At 46.6% G+C, this 17195-nt stretch overlaps 1 protein-coding gene across 1 annotated transcript in view; it reads left to right on the plus strand.

Moving 5' to 3' along the window:
* The first annotated feature begins 9386 nt into the window (after nt 1-9386).
* The window catches only part of LOC101981213 (cytochrome P450 4F6), a 28976-nt gene continuing 21167 nt past the window's right edge, over nt 9387-17195 (plus strand). The window contains exons 1-3 of the mRNA XM_005360680.3: nt 9387-9445; nt 9779-9977; nt 14766-14910. Of these exons, the coding sequence (XP_005360737.2) occupies nt 9780-9977; nt 14766-14910 (343 nt within the window). The 5' untranslated portion in view covers nt 9387-9445; nt 9779. The remainder of the gene's footprint in view (nt 9446-9778; nt 9978-14765; nt 14911-17195) is intronic.

The following is a 17195-nucleotide window of genomic DNA, read 5'->3' on the forward strand; positions in this document are numbered from 1 at the left end:
CCCCCCCCATTTTTTTTATGTGGAAAAAAACTTTTGACTTTTAACTTTCTTCCCTGTAAGAATTCCCAATTATTTTATCAAATACCAACAATGTTGCAAAGTAGGTTATCTCTGTTGTGGGACATTTGATCACATTTTGTGAAAGGCATCTTTTGATTGATTTAATAAAGAGCTGAATGGCCAATAACTAGGCAGGAGAGAATAGACAGGATTTCCAGGGAGAGAGAGGAACTGTAGATGAATCTAGGTGTATGAGAGACACAGACAACAGAGAGATGGGGAACAAGTCACACGTGCAGAATGGGAGAGAGGTGAAAGTCACATACAGCACGTAGATGAATAGAAACAGGTTCATTTAAGTTACAAGAACTATTTGGGAACAAGTCTAAGCTAAAGGCCATGCTCTCATAATTAACAATAAGTCTCTGTGTCATTTTTTGGAGCTGGTAGCTTCACAAGAGAAAGTCAGATTATCTCCTTTCACAATATGGTTTCTGGGGTTTGGATTCCGAACATCAGGCTTGGTGCAAGTGTGCCTACCCTCTGAATCATCTCACCATCCCTTTCATAATTTTAAATTTGATGTACCTCTTAATGAGCTTTAATTTTTTTTAATAGAATAAATTTTTCAGGCTTGGGACACAACTCAGGGATGGAACGCTTACCTGGAAGCACAAGCTGTCTCTATCCCAGTGCTGGAAAGGGAAAACTACAGTCAGGCTCTAAAACATATCCTGGGTAGAATTTTATTAAGTTGCACTGAATATATTCATTTTTTGTTTGTTTTTGTTTATTCCCTTTTTCGAGGCAAGGCTTCTTTGTGTGGCCCTGGCTCTTCTGATTCAGAATCAGTCTGATAGCTTATGTCTGTAATCTTAACCCTTGGGAAGTGGAGGCAGGAGGGTCAGGAGTTGAAGGCAGCCTTATTTGCATGAGATCGTGTCTCAAAAACAAACAAACAATTAAAAGCAACCTTTGATTCACTTGGCATTTTTGTTTGTTTATAGAGATGGGGACTATAGGGAAAAGGGGATAATTGGTGCAGGAAACCAACCAATCGCTGAGCACCCTGACTCTGAACCCAGAGTCAGTAAAAGAAACACACCTTGGATCTGAGCCCTGGCCAGGGAAAGAAACATCTTTACCCCTGAATCCAGGACTAAAGACATGTGCCCTGTCTCTGAAACTAGTGTCAAAAAACCACACTTCATTCTAGATTCAGAGCCAGCGATAGAAATATGCCCTGGTTCTAAGATTAGAGTGAAAAAGCTAAAAGGGGCCAGTGGAAGAAACAGTTTGGCCATGAAATCAGAGCCATCTCTGCCCCTGACCAACTAAACTAACCAATCTCCTAGCAGGGAAAAACTAACCAATTACTCTTCTCCCTGGGAAAACTCCACCCCTAAGAAGTCCTATATAAGCCTCTATGCTGCTTCAGTTAAGAATTTAGCAGCCACTCTCCTGGATCCCTCCTTCCCAAATAAATCTCCTTCTCAAAACAGTCTTGGGTGATGACCTTTGTTCGCCAGAGCTGACCAGAAGAACCTGGCTGGGTCGCCCCTTAGGGGACTGAACTACAAAAAACCTTGCTGAGATGCTCCCCTAGTGGGCCTGAGCAGAACAGAAGAACCTTACTAGGATGCTCCTTAAGGGGTGCTGAGCAAGGCTGGAGCTGGAGGAGACTGCCACATTTCTGCAGGAGCTTGCCCTTTAGCAGAGTGTTTGCAAAAGAAGAAACATGCTGGGCTGGACAAGAAGCAGGTAGCTCTGCTAGGATGTTCCCTAAGGTAACAGCAGAACTCAGTTGTAGAGGCTCTCTAGGAGAAGAGCAGGATCACTGTGTCCTGCGGGGATACCATCCCCCCCAGTACCCCAGCTTCAGGTAGCCTGGCTTCCTGATAGTTAGGACACCTTTCCTCCAGGGCTGAGCTGTCGTATTGTGGCTCCAGCCTCCAAAGCTATGCTATTGTGGCTCTCTAGCCATTGCTATTGAGGCTATATATGAGGATATATATATATATATATATATATATATCCATATGCTATTGAGGCTCTAAGTATAGCCTGGCTTCCTGATAAGTCAGGATATCCTGCAACACTACCATTGTAGCACATTCCCCTACAGGGACAGGGAACTGACTGATTCACTATGTATCTAGCAGTATATGTAGACCAGGCTGGCTTCAGAATTAGAGTTCCTCCAGCCCTCTACCTCCCCTGTGCTGGAGTTAAAGATGTAGGTCTCATGGCCCATTGGGAACTAATGTTACATGACCGATCAGAGAGAGGTGGGAAGGGTGAGGAGGCTGAGTAGGACTTTGGTTATGTTCCTGGATAATTAATGTGGCGTGTTCCTTAGAGACGGCCTGGCTCAGCTTCCCTTGCTGATCATGTACATCAAGGAGAATCTGCGGCTGCATCCTCTGGTCACAATGATATCCCGCTGGGCCCAGATGACCAGGTCATCGCCAAATATGACTTACAGCGTCTGTGGAAAAAGGGTTCTAGATAGTATGATGGTCCCTAGTGGCAGAATTGACATTGAACTGACTGTAACACCTGTCCAATAAGGGATATCTGTGTCATCAGCATCTTCAAGATTAATCGCAATCCTTCAGCCTGGCCAGACCCTGAGGTATACCCCGCTCCCCCCATCTCTGGGTTTTTGGAACCCAGCAACGCCAGGACAAGGGAGGAGGCGGGGTGGTAACATGAGAAACCTGACTTCTGCCTGTTTCTGGAGTGGGGACTGGCTGGGTGTGCTGAGAAACCTGACCCAATCTGTCTAATTTTGCCCCTCTCCCAGGTCTATAACCCCTTTCTCTTTGACCCAGAAAACCCGGAGAGGTCCCTTCTCGGCAGGCCCCAGGTGAAGTCAGAGGGTTTGGGGTGTCAGGATGTTGTCTGAGGCTGCTGGTGAGGACAGACGGTGGGTGGGATGGTTGGGGTTCCGGATCTCCTTCTCGCCCTCCACTTAGATTACGTGCATAAATTTAGAGAGTCGGGATTGGAAGGTGAGGGGTGACCACATCAGAGTTCTTCCCTCCTTCTGCTAATTATTGTGGAAGTCTGAGCTACTTTATGAACCTACAGTATGCAAATGTCAAAATGGAGTCTCAGGTAAGGCTGTGGCGGACGGTCAGTTTCGGTCCGAGGACTCCTGTCTGGGTCCCAGCGCGGTGAGAGTCCCCACCGGGGCTCTCCAGCAGGAACTGCGTAGGCAGACTTTCGCCATGAGCAAGATGAAGGTGGCGCTGGCGCTCACACTGCTATGCTTCCGCGTCCGGACCGACAACAAAGAGCCACGCAGACAGCCAGAGCTGATTCTGAGCGTGGCGGACGGGCTGTGCTTGCGGGTGGAGCCGCTGAGCTCGGACACGTAGTGACCAAAAACCTGGCCTGGGGCAGCCTCACCTACTCCCTTACCTCTCTGGGATCCCAGAATCAACAGAAATGTTGCTATACTCGAACCTCTCCGAGCACCTGCAGGGGGCGCTGCGAACCACCCGCGCCTGGATGAGAAGAGGCGGGACTGGTGCCTTCCAGCCGCCTGGAGGGCCACAGGGCTTTCTTCCTGAGCTCAAGGGTAGATTATTCTGTAAGAGCTACAGTAGGTGTCTAAACAGAAGAAACAGATCTGAGGTTCTGTCACCGAAGCAAACACTGCATTTTTCTTTTGTTTTTGAAACAAGGTCGTGCTTATGTAGCTCTTTGTGGCCTGGAACCACCGACCTTGTGGATTCTTATTACCCCAAAACTGTGGAAATCCTGAGAGTGTGCTGAAGCAGAATTCAGTGAAATAGTCTACCCCACTACCCCTCAAAACACCAATGGTGTACCCTCACTGCCCATACAAGAGCTGCCTTAACAACATTCCACGGGACCAAACCCAAAATTCATCTGCCCTTTTATTTTGCTCCAAGTTCAAGACCTTTGGGTGATGTGTAATGCCCCCATCTTGTTCTGATGTGGATGGCTGTGGTCCAAAAATCAAATGTAGTTACCACCTCAACGTATCCACAAGTCGATCATGCTCATTTAATCCGGTCTCAAAAAAAAAAAAAAAAAAAAGAAAAAGAAAAGAAAAAAAAAAAGAAAGTTCCACGTTCATTAAGAGAAAACAAAGTGGGCATATTTTTATTTCTGAATAGTTTTGGTGCTCCATGTCCTTTGTTTGTTCTTATGAATGTCATAATCAACATGTCTGTCCATACAGTGAGCTCGCCTGGGACTTTGATTGATAAAAAGATTTTTTGTTGTTGTTGTTGTTTTTGTTTTTCAAGACAGGGTTTCTCTGTGTAACCCTGGTTATTCTGGAACTCACTCTGTGGAACTCATGTGTTCCTGGCTGGCCTCTTATTTTTTAATTACTTTAATTATTTTATATTAGTTGCATGTATGTAAGTGACCATGTGTGTCACTTACATGGAGATCAGAAGAGTATGTTGACTCCCTTGGGACTGGAGTTGCAGGTGCCTGTGAGCCACCATGTGTGTTCTGGGAATTGAATCCAGGCCATCTGCAATAGCTGCAGGTGCCCTGAACCCTGAGCAATGTCTCCGGCCCTGTCCTCCGAGCTTCTTGTTTTCAAGTCGTTTCATTTCACTTATGTGTCTCTGTGTGTGCAGATGTGCACACACCTATGCACCGCTGGTGGTCATGTCAGGAGATCATCAGTTGACTTCAGCGGATCAATGTCTCTTCCTACTGCTGTGCGTTTACATGTTCGCTGCTGCCATTCTTCTCTGGTATTTGACATGATGTGAATTGACGTGGGGAGATCCCCACTGACCTTAATATAGTGTGATTATCTCCTGAAAATATCCCATTCTACTGGGCATTTTTACCGGAGGATTATTATGAAGATGATTTTCTCCTAAGCTATACTGTTTAACTGAAGCAACAATTTTTTATACACTAATAGTGTTAATTTAAATAGGATTTTTGATGATGGGGGATCTTTAACAAATATGATAGGGGATTATGAGAGAGGTTAGTTTAGTGGGGAAATTAATATAGGAAAAGGTAGACTAAAATATTGTCCCTGTGCTGTGTGATAATACTTCTGTATGCTATAAACTTGTATGTATTTCTCTCATTGGTCAATAAAGAAGCTGCTTTGGCCTATAGCAAGGCAGAATAAAGGCAGGCTGGGAAGCCTAATGGAAATACAGGGAAAAAAGGGTGGAGTCAGGGAGAGATGTGAGCCAGCCAGCAGAGAAGCAAGATGCATGAAAACAGATAAAGCTGCAAAGCCACGAGGCAAAGTGTAGATTAATAAAAATGGGACCAATATTTATCCATGGGGCATGAACTGGCTTTTTGGAGCCTATTCCCTATGGAGGGATACCTTACTCAGCCTAGATACAGGGAGGAAGGCCTTGGTCTTGCCTCAAGTGATGTGACGGACTTTGTTGACTCCCCATGGGAGGCCTCACCCTCTCTGAGGAGTGGATGGGGTGGGATGAGGGGAAGGTGGGAGGAGAGGAAGGAGAGGAGGGAGAAGGAACTGGGGTTGATATGTAAAATAAAAAAAAAGATTGCTTAAAAATAATAAATAGAAACAAGAAATAAAAATGGGTTAATTTAAGTTGTCAGAACTAGTTAGTAATAAGCCTGAGTTATGAGCCAAACAATTTGCAACTAATATTAAGCCTCTGAGTGACTATGTCAATTGTTGCTGTCACAAGCTGCCATGACCAACAGCGACTTGGGAAGGAACGGCTTTACTTCCGTTTATAACTTCAGTTCACACTCCAGCTCTGAGGGAAGTCAGGACAGGAGTTCAAGGCAGGAACTGAAGAGAGGCCATGGGGGAGTTCGGCTTACTACCTTACTCCTCATTGCCTTCTCAGTCTGCCCTCCTGCACACTCCAGGACCCACCTGCCCAGGGATGGCATTGTGCTAGTGGGCTCGGCTCTTCCTTCCCACATAAGTCTAGCTTGTGTCAAGGTGACAGAAAAATAAAAATAAAAAATTAAAGAACAACCAGGTAACTAGGTTAACCACCACATCTGGTGTGTGTGTGTGTGTTGTTGTTGTTGTTTTGGTTTAGGTTTTTTATTGTTTGTTTATGTGAATTGTTGTTGTTGTTTGAGACAGAATTTCTCTGTGTAGCCCTGGCTGTCCTAGAAGTAGCTCTGTAGATCAGACTGGCCTCTAACTCGAGATCTCCTGTGCCTCCCAAGTGCTGCCCAGTCATGCCTGGTTTCATGTGATTCCAGACATTGAACCTAAACCCTGTACATGCTAGTCAAGTACTCTCCCGACTGAACTTTATCCCTGGCCCTAATTTTATTTTTTTTTTTTTTTGATTTGGTGACCTGTTCTATTTACTTTGAGCTGCTGTGATGAAACATTGGCCAAACCAACTTGCGGGGAGGAAAGGATTTATCTGAGTTACATGTCCCAATCACTGCCCAACATTTAAGGAAGTCAGGACAGAAACTCAAGCAGAAACAGAGCTGGGAACTCTGCAGAAAAGCTGCTTGCTGGATGGCTTCCCAGGCCACATCGGCCCTTTTTTATATCTCACAGGACCTTCCCACTGTTTTATGCCTCACAGTCCCACAATGGGCTGGGCCCTTCCACATCAATCAAGACGGTGACACACAGATATAGCGTCCTGTGCTGCAGGCATCTCCTCAGTCCAGCTTCTCTCCTACTAGAAGACTCTATTGAGGCCAGTTGACAAACACTATCAGAACATTCCTCAAAGGCTCCTGTGCTGCAAGCAGGCTTGTTCCCAAGCCAGAAGTGCTATATAGAGGGCGGGAGCTGTCAGAGGTAGAGCCCAATAGGTGGAAATTAGGTTTTCCATTATTCTCTGTTTGGTCATAGACCCTAAACCTATAAAAGCTGCTCACTATGACCTAAAACTTCTGAAAGGGTGAGCCAAAATAATATATCCCGATAAATCATTCACTTCATATACTTTACTACAGTAACGGAAGGGCTGACTGTATTAGTTACTTTTCTCCTGGTGACAAAAAAAAAATTGTAAAAAAAGAGCTTAGGGAAAGACTGGACTTGGGGGTGGGCCTGCAGGGAAGCAATGCAGTCCTGGATGTGTGTGGTGTTGATAGAGCACAGCCTCATCAAGGACCCCGGGGCCTCAGACTCACGGAAATGGCGAATTTTCAGAGCGATGACAAAGCCTTCCCCTGCTCCAAACATGAGTACTGACTGACTATTAAACTGTAGCTAAAACCAGTGTGTGCAGAAACTGCCGATCACAGCCCCCCCCCAGGTGGATGTTTACCCTCCCAAACCTCCCCCTGTAGAAAAGTCCAGACCTAGACCAGCGAATCCCTCCTCCTCCTGCTGTGCAGCATAAATGCTCTGCCCCCTCGTGGTGGAAAGAGAACTGGCTCCTATAAATTGTCCTCTGACCTTCACAGGTGTGTCTTGGCACACACACACACACACAAAAGAAAAAAACGTAATAAAGAAAAATTAAATACAAACTAAAAAACCCTCCTATAGCCTTACCTAGCTGTCTTTTCCAGTAGATACCTGGGTGGTGTTATTCAATTAACACAGAAAACACACAATCGCCTTTCAGTGGGAGAGGAAGCATGGTTGGTTTTTTCCACTATGCTTGGAAGGGTGCTGATTTTACAAGGCTACATTTCCCAAGACTCCCTTCGTTTTAATTTTTAACGATTTTTTTTTTTTTTTTTTTTTTTGGTTTTTCTAGACAGGGTATCTCTGTGGCTTTGGAGCCTGTCCTGGAACTAGTTCTGTAGACCAGGCTGGTCTCGAACTCACAGAGATCCGCCTGCCTCTGCCTCCTGAGTGCTAGGATTAAAGGCGTGAGCCACCACCGCCCGGCTTTTTAACGATTTTTTAAATTAATTCTCTGGGAATTTCACATCATGCACCCCAAACCCACTAATTTCTCAGTCCTTCCATATCTGTCCTTGTAACTTCCTCCCCATTAAGTAAGTAAGAAAAAGCATCTCGCCGACCCCTCTGGGCACGACCTGCTCCTGGATCAACTGCAGTTTTCTCTCAACTCCATCACAGCTGTGGCGTCTCCAGTTCCATTGTCCATGTATCCTTCCACCTCTCCATCGTAGCTGAAGGATTTCCATGACTCAACACAACAGCAGGTTATCTGTCTGAGAGGAGTCTCATCCGGGTCCAGTACTGACGGTGTAGCAGAAGCCAGAGGCCTCGAACTCACTACACTAAATGTTTGCAAGTAAAGCTGTTTGGGTCCAAGAGTCTTCTGTATGACACGCGGCAGCTTCCGATGCTGCTATGACCAACGGATATATGAAGGGACCCTTCTTTAAGAGTTCCTTTTCCAGCTTGGGACGATTGATGTTTTCCAGGGTAAGTTTTTGTAAGGGAGGAAAGGAGGAAGGGAAGAAGGGAGTAGGGGGAGAGAAGAAAGCCAGAGGAGTAAGCAGAAGGAACACTCAAGAAGAGAGACTGACTGAGGGATTTGGCACACTCCGAATCCAATCTTGCCTTCAATATGCCCTCAGACTTGTGTGGACCCCTTCTAAAATACCTTTTTTTTCTTTTTTTGAAACAAATTCTCCCACATATCCCCGGCTGGCCTTGAAACTGTAATCCTCCTCGTGGCTTCAAAAATTATCTGGGCCCCAATACTTAAGGAGCGTCTGTGACACCAGCCCAGGCCAAGCTCTGCCCACACTTCCTGCACTTCCTCTGCTCGTGGCCCGGCTTAGCCTGACCTTTACCTCCACGCTTTCCCGCGGACCTCTGACACCTCAGCCTCCAGATGAGTTTAATCTATAGACTCTGACCCCGTTGAGTTTAACCCATAGACTCTGCCCCCGCTGGTTCCAGCAGGGCTGCATTATTTGTTAAAGCTCTGGGAGTCTTCGGTCAACCTAGGACCTGGGGTGCAAGAAGGAAAAACTGATCTCTGCCAGGCTGTGCAACTGGTGGGTGGGAGCGGTGCGAGGTGGGGGGGCGCATTTCGGAGCCTCCTGGTTCTGCACTGAGAGATGCTGCATGCTCTCACCTCCAGCCTGCAGTGCAGAGGAACTAGGGAGGTGTTCTCCAATAGGCCTGGCTTGACAAAGGTACGGTGGACCCTGAACTTTGGTGTTTGTGTTTTTATCGGCCAACCCTTGGCCTTGGGAGGGCAGGTACAGTTGTAAATTTGGAGTCTCAAGGCGCTTCTGTCCCTGGTTGAGACGGAAAGGGTTGAAACCTGAGGATCCCCGGTGCTGCGGGAGCCCGAGACTCCCGGCCTGTTTCAGTCTGTTTATGGCTGGACCCGCCCCACTCACATCGGCCAACTGCCAAGGCCCTGGTTGCAGCTGGGCCTGGTAGGGATTGGCTGGCTCAGTCCAGCCCCAGTTCCCCACTCAGCTTAGCTTCCGGCAGCAGGTCAGACGCCAGGGACAAAGACAGTTCAGAGAAGACAGCAGGTCCTGGAAGAATCGCTGCTCTTGAGAGAAGGTGCCAGGCTGGGAGGCCGCAAAAAAGGGTTCTGGCCCTGAACAGGGAGAACTCTGCCCAGGGCTGGGAGGGCTGCAGGGTGTCTGCTGGCCTTGGAGACTTCTGGTTTCCTGGTCATTGCACCCAGGGCCTGTGCTTCAGGCTGAGCTATTCTACAATGCAAACAGTTCCTGTCAGCTGTCCCTCCCTCTCCTGTCATTCCTCTTCTCTCGCACCGTGTGGTCCTTGCGTTTCATCCCGCTCTGCCCCCTCCCCCCCCAGTCATTCCAGTCCACAAGGCTATAACCCTCTCCTGGGCCTCAGAAGCTCACTCTTTGCCCATCTGCCCTGCAGGATGCTACAGCTGAGCCTGTCCTGGCTGGGACTGGGGTCCACGGCTGCGTTCCCATGGCATCTCCTGTTGCTGGGTGGGGCCTCCTGGATTCTGGCCCGAATTCTGGCCTGCATCTACATCTTCTATGACAACTGCTGCCGCCTTCGTTGCTTCCCTCAGCCTCCTAAACCAAACTGGTTTTGGGGTCATTTGGGCATGGTGAGTGTGGCAGAAGGTGGGTCTCGGGGTGTCAGGATAGATGTGTTCCCAAAGAGTGAGGAAAGGCGCTTTTAGAGAGGTCTGGAACACAGGACTTCAGAGAAGTGAGGGAGGGCCTGGGGAGCATCTCTCCTCAATCCCAGCATCCCTTGGTTCCTAGCCACTCCAAGCTCTGAGGCTCTTCTCTCTCTCTCCCTTCCCTGCCCCCCCACCGTCTACTTTAGGTCACATTATGACCAGGACTCATGGTTTGAGGTCTCTTTTATATAAATAAATATATACATTTATATATTTATACAAATCTGTCCTCCATAGGAGCTCCCAGGGAGGGGAGCGTGCAGCATGAACATCCCTGGTCCACTCAGTTTCCACTGATGGATTTGAGGCAGCGGGGCCAAAAGTCTGGCCCCTGCCTGGCCCATCCTTGTCCTTAGGCCAGTACCTCTCTGAACTGCCATTTGCCCTTTAGTAATAAGCTACGATCCCCGTGTCCACCTCCAGGGACTCTAAGGGGTGGAAGAGAGATGTGAATAGATCTTCAACTGCTCAGGCCCTGTTCTTTCTGATCTTCCCCTCCCCTCTCAGGATGCATCAGTGGACTCCATTGTCCAACCTGAGCACTTTGTTTGTTTGCGGTACTGGGATGAAGCAAGCTTTTCATCAAGGACCACGCTGGCCGCCCCCATACTAGCTACCCTTCCTAGGAAGGGTCCTTCCTCTGCATCCCCCTCATTCCCAGCACTCCTTGCTCCATGCTGCTGCACGGTGACTATTGCAGAGTCACACATTTCTATGTCATCTGTAATCACGGGCACCATCTCCAGTGTCATTGGTTCACGTGGTGCTTTCTCTCCCTACAGACAAATCTCCATCCAAAATCCTTCTTCACCCTTGGCTTTCCAGGCTCCCCCAGGACCCTCTTCCTTTCTGCCTTGCAGTCCAGCTGCTTCCTTCCAATCCTTCTGACTAAGTCGAGTCCTGTAGGAGAACAAAACCGGAAATATGTGTATATTCACACATATGATATATACATACACATATACACACATGCACATATACACATGCATATACATACACACATACATATACATACATTTATACACATACATACACATATACACAATACACACATATACATACACACATACCTACATATACACATATACACATATACATATGCATACATGTCATATAAATCATATAACACTCACATGTATTCATACATATACATATATACACATGCACACATTCATATACGCATACATATAATATGCACACACATATACATACATATACACATATACATGCATATACATATATACATACACACATGATTTGCTAGAGTGGTTCCCAATCAACAGTGGTCATCCGCACACTGGAGAGAACACAACAGTTACACACCTATAAAACTGAAGGCCTCCGCAGCCCCAGCCTCATGCTCAAAGGTCTGAAAGTCTCAGAAAATTTCTGCTCTTCAGTTCACAAGGGAAGGTCCAAGAAGCAGATGTTGATGTCATTAAAGATGGATGCACTCATGTGGAAGAGGCAAAAGGCAGGCAGGCAACACTTTTTTCCTCAAACATTTTTTAATAATTTATTTTTATTTTATGTGCCTTGGTGTTTTGCCTGCTTGTATGTCTGTGTGATGGTGTCCGTTCCCCTAGAACTGGAGTTACAGTTGTGAGCCTCTGTGTGGTTGCTGGGAATTGAACCTAGGTCCTCTGAAAGACAGTCAATGCTCTTAACCACTGAGCCAATTCTCTAGCCTCCCTCTAGCCCCTCTTCCATATTTTTATATTCAGGCTATCGATCAGAAAGTGCCACCCTCTCAAGATCTTCTCCCCTCAGTGTGTGTGTGTGTGTGTGTGTGTGTGTGTGTTTCTGGAAACATCCTCACAGACTCACCTTGAGGTTTGCCTCTTAGTTTCAGATCTTATCATATTTACAATCAAGATAAAATGTCACAAGTCCACTCCTTGTTATCTTGACCCCAACCACATATCCTTCTGTCATGGTTAATTTATCTAAAACAATACAATAATAAAGTCATAATTCCACCTGATGTAACTAGCCTACACACAGCCAATGATATGTTAATTCTTTTTTTTTTTTTTTTTTGTTTTTCGAGACAGGGTTTCTCTGTGGCTTTGGAGCCTGTCCTGGAACTAGCTCTTGTAGACGAGGCTGGCCTCGAACTCACAGAGATCCGCCTGCCTTTGCCTCCCTAGTGCTGGGATTAAAGGCTTGCGCCACCACCGCCCGGCTGATATGTTAATTCTTTCCCCTCCCCCAAATAGGTTGAAAAACCTCTTGAGGAATATTTAGCCTTTTAGTAGAGTCTTTAAGGTAAAAACGATAGTACAGGTTTGCAATACTTAATTACTGATATTTCTTTTCTTGTTTTTTGTTTGTTTGTGATTTTTTGAGGCACAGATTTTCTTTGTGTAGCCCTAGCTGTCCTGGAACTAGCTCTGTAGACCAGACTGGCCTCAATCTCACAGAGATCCACCTGCTTCTATCTCCCAAGAGCTGGGATTAAAAATGTGTGCCACCACTGCCTGGCTATAAATCTGTTCTTCACAAAGTAAGAAAGACCTACTCATAACAATTGTAATCCTTGATTTTTTTTTTTTTTTACTTGTGACACAGCATTGGCTAGGTTTTAAAAGATTTATTTTTAATTATATGTGGGAGGGAACATGCATGCATGCGTGCAGGGGCCTGCAGAGTCCAGCAGAGGGCGTCAGTTCTAGAACAAGAGTTACAGAGGGGTATGAGGGGCACAACATAGCTGTCTTGTTAGGAAGCAGAAGATAGGATTAACTATTGTGACCCACTTCCTGAGCATATCTAACTTAGGTTCCCTGCAGGACTCACGGTCTGCAGTTTCCTGCCCATTAGGTTTTCCTTTATCAATATTTAGAAATCTTTACCTTGAGTGAATTCAGCCAGCCATAGTTTTCCAGGTCTTCTTCACAGCAATGTTGGAGAATACGATAAAACTGGAGACTCCCGCATCCCTGCCTCGCCTCCAGCATGTCTCCTTCTGTGCGAAACCTCCCACCTGCTTGCTCTGTCATCTCCTTGTGGACAGAGCCATTTTCACTGGTTGTCTCCTGTTCCCTCCCCTACTCTTGTGATTCCCTGAATGGCAGCCCCATGTCATCTCTCTCCCCACCGCTCTCCATGGCAATGACGTCCAGGAGTCTCCTCTCTTGGTTCCAAGCGACACCCACACTGCTCTCCCCTGAGCTCTCTGCAGGTCCCTCTGTGGCTGCTGCTGGTTTCTCCTTCCCCTGACATTTTCACACAGAGTTCACTGAAACCCTAATCCTTCCTTCTTCTCAAGTTCCCAAGGCTGCCTCCTTGCCCGGGAGTCCGGCTCCTAAACTGGCCATCAATTCCCTCTTGAAACGAGGTCTAAGTTCACATCCTTTCTGAGCTGGGGATCAGGGCTGGAGCTGCCACCAAGTTCTTTACTGCAGTACAGGGAGGCAGCTGGTGGCAGGAGCGTGTGCTGGGGTTGGAATAAAATTAACCGTGAGAGCACTCTGAATGGCAACAAGTGACAAGGTGTTGAATGTGGCGGTGGGGAGAGATGAACTGGGAGGAATTCAGGGGAAAGAATCCAATAGAAACAATACAACAAATAGTAGAACAATGCATAATAGATGATTTTAATTAATAATTTACTAAGTGAAACGTCTTCAGATAACATTTTCATACATATTTCATTTTGGTTGGTTCTCCCCCACCTCCCCACAGTACTCTTATACTCTTCCCACTTGGTTCTATTGTCTTCCCCGTTCCCTCCATTAAAGCCTTTCCCCCATTCTCATGGTCCTCTTTCCGGTTTCCCAAACTTTTCTCATATTTACTCCTACTTAAGCCCATTTATTTAATAGTGAAAGGCTAGGATCCATAGAGAACACACAGTATTTATCTGAGCCTGGACTACTTCACCTAATACAGTGTTTCTCGGTTAGATTCATTTCCTGGCAAATTGTACAGCTGAATAAAATTTGGATGTGTGTATTCCACATCTTCATTAGCCAGTCATGTGTTGATGAGCATCTAAGCTGCTTTGTAGCAACAGGCTGCTTGTTCATCTCGGCCACCCAGAACCAAAATAACCACACAGAAACTGTATCAATTAAATCTCTGCTTGTCCCATTAGCTCTAGCTTCTTATTGGCTAATGCTTACATATTAATTTAACCCTTTTCTATCCATCTGTGTATCGCCACATGGCTGTGGCTTTCCAGGTAAAGTTGCATATTGCACCAGCGGGGCTCCATGGCTCTTCTCTGACTCTGCCCTTTTTTCTCCCAGTATTCAGTTTAGTTTTCCCCGCCTACCTCTATTCCTTGTGCAGGGCCTGGTGGGGATGTTTCTTGTAGTTCTCGGGTTCCATTCAGAAATTTCTTATACCTGCATTATCTGAATTTCAGTTCTAGGTACTATTTCTTAGCCCTTTGCCATTTACCCATCACATGTCCTTGTAACAACTTTGTTATCTATCAAGTGTCATATCTGTAAATCATTTGTGTGTATTTTCCTATTGATTCATCAAGCCACCGTTTAAGGTAAGAAACCTAAAAATGGAGAGAGTGAGATGTCGGAGAGACGCATGTAGATTGAAAGTTGAATATTGTAAGAGAGACATGGCTGAACTTGAGGTGGCTCAGCAAGAACCATAGATCAGTGATGTGAGTAGAAGGGATGAGAGAGGTTGGGAGTGATTGGCAGAGACCCTTCCAGGACTACCCTCTGATTTCTCATTTCCCAGATGAGGAGCAACGAGGAAGGCATGCAGTTTGCAGCACACTTGGGCCACTACTTCCGTGACATCCACCTCTGCTGGTTTGGACCTGTCTACCCTGTCCTGAGGCTCATCCACCCGAAGTTCATTGCTCCCCTGCTCCAGGCCTCAGGTATCTCTCCCAGGATCCCAAGCCCTGGCCTCTCCCCTCCTCCTTCTTCCAATCCTCCTCACACGTACACAGACCAAGCTGAGCAGGGGGTGAAGCCGTAGGTGTCATGACTCTGTCACCTGTCTTCTGGATGACTGTGGACCTGGTCCTGGGTCTCCTGGGGTTTTGAGGTCTGTCTAAGTTGTGAGTGATGGACAGCCAATCTTATCCAACAAAGGGAATCTACTGTCTGGGGGTGTAGCTCAGAGACAGAGCACTTACCTGCCATGTACAAGACCTGAGGTTGCATGTGTAGCACAGAAAAGGAAAGTAAAGGCTTCTATTGTTGTTGGGGTCAAGGAGGGAGATCTTCAAGATCTTCAAGCACGACTATGCAAAGGGAGTAAACAACGGCTCCAGGAACCTTCATTTCTTAGCTCTGTTTTTGCGGTGGTTTCACAGATAACTCTTAGAAACTCAGAACCCTTCAAAAAAAATCCGTGTAGTACTGGGCAGTGTTCTAGCGACCTTCCAATTGATTTTGGTGGTAGGACTGGCTACTTCCTCTAATCACTGTGGCTTGATCACTGAGGCTCTGGGCAGCATGGCCACCTTTCCAAATAGTGGCATCAGGATATGGAAGGTGTGGTGAGGTTGTTGACCTGAGAGAACAGAAATGTGGAGGCAGACACCACGAGTTGTCCATCTGTTCTACAACACTGACGCTATTTCTGTTCATCAGGGCAAACGACGACGGTGCGCAGAGTTGCTCGTTTGAGTTGCTCTTTACTCGGGTACCTGGTGACCTAAGGAGGCACTAGTTCGATTAGTTCCTTTTCTATTGCTGGCTTAAAACACCATGACCAGCACAACTTGCAGAAAGAGGGCTTTATTTTGGGCTCACAGTTCCAGAGGGATGGGGCTGTGACCCCGATGTTGCGGAAGTACAGCAGCAGGCCCGCACGGTGACGCTGAAAACTGAGCGCTCTTACGTCACACCACTAACAAGAAGCAGAGAGAGAAAACTGGGGGTGGTGAGAGACTTGTACCCCCAGTGACTCACTCCCTCCAGCAAGGACACATCTAACTTAACCTGCCCCAAACAGTGCCACCAACTGGGAACCAAGAATTCTAGTGCCTAAGATATAAGGGACATCTCACGTAAAACACCGCCTTGCTAAAAAGCTGGGTGTGGTGGTGCATGCACTTGAATTTCCTGTACGGGGGAGGTGCATCCTGGAGCGCGCACTGGCTAGCTAGCCCTGTCAAATTGGTGAGCCCTAGATCCCAGTGAGAGACTTTGTCTCAAAAACAAACAAACAAACAAACAAACAAACAAACAAACCAAGGTAGATGCCTCCTCCTGAGATTGACTTTTGATATCCACATGCACAGACACCAGCCCCTCACTCCCATGCATACATCTTTCAAGCAAGCAGCTTATATAGGGAAGGAGAGAAACAAGACAGTCAATATTTCCAGATCTCAGGTTTGCCCCTTTGGCCTGGGGTTCAGGGTATTAAATCCTGTATAGCTAGGCCAAGACATTCACTTGGATGTTGAGTTTTGTTGTGTCTGTGGTCTGTGTTGCATTCTTTTTTACTGTTGCCTAGGCTGAGAGCAGTTACTTCAAAATGAACAAGTCATTAACTGTGTGTGTATACAGATCTGTTTACAATGTGTAGATTTTTTTCCCTCAATATGGAGTGAAAATATTTCCTTATAATACACAATATAAAGTTCCCCTAACCAACCCTTTTATTTGTACTACTTTTCACTACTATTAAAAATTGTTACATCTTAGCTGGGTGGCGGTGGCATACACCACCACTCAGCAGGCAGAGGCAGGTGAATCTCTGAGTCTGAGGCCAACCTGGTCTACAAAGCGAGTTCCAAGACAGCCAGGGCTCCACAGTGAAACCCTGTCTGAAAAAGCAAAACAAACAAAAATCCCACCAAGTAGTTTTTGCTGCCCATATATTCTTGAATGGAGAGTGGTCCACTGGAGACCGTCAAATGGCCAAGGTGCAGAGGAAGAGGGCTGTGGAATAACCTGCCCTAGGAGACATCTACGTTACATCTCTTCCTCCCAAGGCTCAGGGATCATTGCAGAACAGAGAGAAGACAGAGTGGAAGAGGCAGTGGATGATTGTAAGAAACACTGTTTTTTCAGACACGGCAGGGCGTTTGCACAGATGGACTCACAGCATTTGTGACACCTTTCATATGTGCAAGCTCAAACCAAACAAAATCCCAGCCTGCAGAGGGGTGGAGAGGGGACGTGGGCACAAAGTCCCACCCTAGCC

Source organism: Microtus ochrogaster, linkage group LG3, assembly GCF_000317375.1.
Source record: "Microtus ochrogaster isolate Prairie Vole_2 linkage group LG3, MicOch1.0, whole genome shotgun sequence".
Taxonomy (NCBI): Eukaryota; Metazoa; Chordata; class Mammalia; order Rodentia; family Cricetidae; genus Microtus; species Microtus ochrogaster.